Source organism: Mobula hypostoma, chromosome 14 (assembly GCF_963921235.1).
Source record: "Mobula hypostoma chromosome 14, sMobHyp1.1, whole genome shotgun sequence".
Classification (NCBI taxonomy): Eukaryota; Metazoa; Chordata; class Chondrichthyes; order Myliobatiformes; family Myliobatidae; genus Mobula; species Mobula hypostoma.
In genome coordinates, this window is record NC_086110.1 from 68,102,464 (window position 1) to 68,105,874 (window position 3,411).

At 59.2% G+C, this 3,411-nt stretch overlaps 1 protein-coding gene across 1 annotated transcript; it reads left to right on the plus strand.

Moving 5' to 3' along the window:
• Nucleotides 1-1,992: 1,992 nt before the first annotated feature.
• LOC134356551 (retrovirus-related Pol polyprotein from transposon 412) lies at nucleotides 1,993-3,102 on the plus strand (the record flags this gene model as incomplete). The annotated part of the gene is given in 1 exon segment (XM_063067512.1): nucleotides 1,993-3,102. A coding segment is annotated over 1 exon segment (1,110 nt), but the record flags the coding sequence as incomplete, so codon positions are not given.
• Nucleotides 3,103-3,411: the final 309 nt, after the last annotated feature.

Consider the following 3,411-nt stretch of genomic DNA (forward strand, 5'->3'; position numbering starts at 1 on the left):
CGGCAAATACACAGCATTCAAAACCCTGCTCATAAGGACTTTCAGACTCTCACGGCGCGAACGAGCACGCCGCTTAATGCACCTGGATGGTTTGGGAGACAGGCCGCCGTCAGCATTAATGAACGAGATGCTGGCCCTGGCTGAAGGACACAAACCCTGCCTCATGTTTGAGCAGGCGTTCCTAGAGCAACTGCCCGAGGACATATGCCTGCTGCTGTCCGACGGAGATTTCAGCAACCCCCGGGAGGTGGCGGCCCGAGCAGATGCGCTGTGGAATGCCAGGAAAGAGAGAGGGGCATCCGTCGCACAGATCACCAAGCCGCATGCCCAACGACAGACCAGACCAGGCCCGGCAGCAGAGCCTACAAAACCCGGCGACGGGAGTGAGGAGCCCAACGAACAATGGTGTTTCTACCACCAGCGGTGGGGCACGGAGGCCCGCCGCTACAGACCGCCCTGCAAATTCCCGGGAAACGCCAGGGCCAGCCGCCGCTGATGGCTACGGCGGCTGGCCATCAGGACAGCCTCCTGTACGTCTGGGACAAGCAGTCGGGACGCCGCTTTTTGGTCGACACCGGAGCGGAGATCAGCGTCTTACCTCCAACGAGTTACGACACCCGCAACAGAGAACCGGGACCCACCCTGAGGGCCGCAAATGGCAGCACAATACGAACCTACTTCAGCTCCAGCCGGTTCGCGTGGGACTTCACACTGGCCGCCGTGGCCCAACCACTGCTGGGGGCAGATTTTCTACGAGCCCACAGCCTGCTGGTCGACTTGCAAGGGAAGCGATTGGTCCACGCCAAGACTTTTCAAACGTTCTCCCTGGGTGAAGCACAGTTGCCAGCCCCACACCTGGACTCCATCACGCTGTCCGACGATGAATTCACCAGGGTCCTGGCGGATTTCCCATCAGTACTGACACCGCAGTTCACGGCAGCCATGCCCAGACACGGAGTACAGCACCACATCCTGACCCAGGGACCACCCCTCCACGCCCGTGCTCGAAGGCTTCCCCCGGACAAGCTCCGACTGGCGAAGGAGGAGTTCAAGAAGATGGAGGAATTAGGGATCATACGACGGTCCGACAGCCCATGGGCCTCCCCCCTTCACATGGTGCCCAAGGCAACGGGGGGCTGGAGACCATGCGGTGACTACCGCAGACTGAACGAGGCTACAACGCCAGATCACTACCCTGTGCCGCACATTCAAGACTTCGCAGCAAACCTACACGGCGCAAGGATCTTTTCCAAGGTAGACCTCGTCCGGGGATACCATCAAATCCCTGTACATCCGGACGACATCCCCAAAACAGCACTTATCACCCCGTTCGGACTTTTCGAATTCCTCCGAATGCCGTTTGATCTAAAGAATGCCGCACAGACTTTCCAGCGGCTAATGGACGCGGTGGGACGCGACCTGGACTTTGCATTCATCTATTTGGACGACATCCTCATAGACAGCAGTAGTCGGCAGGAGCATCTGTCCCACCTCCGCCAGCTCTACTCCCGCCTGAGTGAATTCGGCCTTACAATCAACCCAGCCAAATGCCAGTTCGGACTCGACACCATCGACTTCCTGGGCCACAGGATTACTAAAGACAGGGCAACCCCGCTGCCCGCCAAGGTAGACGCGGTCCGCCACTTACCCCGACCCGACACAATCAAAGGCTTGCAGAAATTCGTGGGTATGGTGAATTTCTACCACCGTTTCCTCCCCTCAGCAGCCCGAACCATGCGCCCCTTGTTCACTCTAATGTCGGGTAAGGGCAAGGACATTACCTGGAACGAAGAGGCCGCAACCGCTTTCGTTAAAACCAAAGAAGCCTTGGCAAACGCCGCAATGCTAGTGCACCTCAGAACGGACGTTCCTACTGCCCTCACGGTGGACGCATCCAACACAGCAGTCGGTGGAGTGCTGGAACAACTCATCGAGGGTCGCTGCCAACCCCTGGCGTTTTTCAGCAAACACCTACGACTACCCGAACTCAAATACAGTGCTTTCGACTGGGAGCTATTGGCACTATACCTGGCAATCCGGCATTTCAGGTACTTCTTAGAAGGTAGGCCCTTCACCGCGTTCACCGACCACAAACCGCTTACCTTTGCGTTCACTAAGGTGTCCGACCCCTGGTCGTCCCGCCAGCAGCGACATCTGTCCTACATCTCCGAGTACACGACGGACATCCGGCATGTCTCGGGAAAGGACAGCATCGTGGCAGACGCACTATCCAGACCGACCATACAGGCCCTGTCCCAGGGGCTGGACTATGCAGCGCTGGCAGAGGCACAGCAGGCAGACGCTGAGATCCCCAGTTACAGGACTGCAGTCTCCGGGTTGCAGCTCCAAGACCTCCCCGTAGGCCCAGGTGAGAGGACCCTACTATGTGACGTAGCTACCAGCCAACCCCGCCCCGTCGTCCCAGCAGCCTGGCGCCGGCGGGTGTTCGAATCCATTCACAACTTAGCGCACCCCTCCATCAGGACAACTGTCCGGCTGGTCGCCAACAGGTTCGTGTGGCATGGACTGCGTAAACAGGTCAGTGAATGGGCCAAAACATGTATGCAGTGCCAAACGGCCAAGGTGCAGCGGCACACCAAGGCTCCGCCGCAGCAGTTCGAACCCACCCGCCGGAGGTTCGACCACATCCATGTGGATATCGTGGGGCCCCTGCCAGTGTCACGAGGAGCGCGGTACCTCCTAACTATGATAGACCGGTTCACCAGATGGCCAGAGGTGGTCCCGCTCACCGACACCACCTCTGAATCCTGCGCCCGAGCACTGATCGCAACCTGGGTAGCCCGCTTCGGGGTACCGGCCCACATTACCTCCGACAGGGGAGCCCAGTTCACCTCCAGCCTGTGGTCAGCGATGGCCAGCCTTTTAGTATCGCAGCTATACCACACAACTGCCTACTAACCACAGTCGAACGGACTAGTGGAGCGCTTCCACCGTCACCTGAAATCGGCTCTCATGGCCCGCCTGGAGGGGCCTAACTGGGTGGACGAACTTCCCTGGGTCCTGCTCGGAATCCGCACGGCGCCCAAAGAGGATCTGCACACCTCGTCGGCCGAGTTGGTGTACGGCGCGCCCCTGGTCGTCCCAGGAGAGTTCATACCAGCCCCAAGGGGGCAAGAGGAAGAACCCACAGCAGTCCTGGACAGACTACGGGAGAGGCTCGGTAACCTGGCCCCCATACCCACTTCACAGCACGGACAGAGCCCGACCTGCGTACCCAAAGACCTGCAGAACTGTAAGTTTCTTTTTGTATGACGGGGCGGACACCGGGCACCGCTACAGCGGCCCTACGAGGGGCCGTTTAAGGTGATCAGGAACAACGGGTCCACGTTCGTGCTGGACATTGGGGAGAGAGAGGAGGTTTTCACGGTGGACCGACTCAAACCGGCCCAT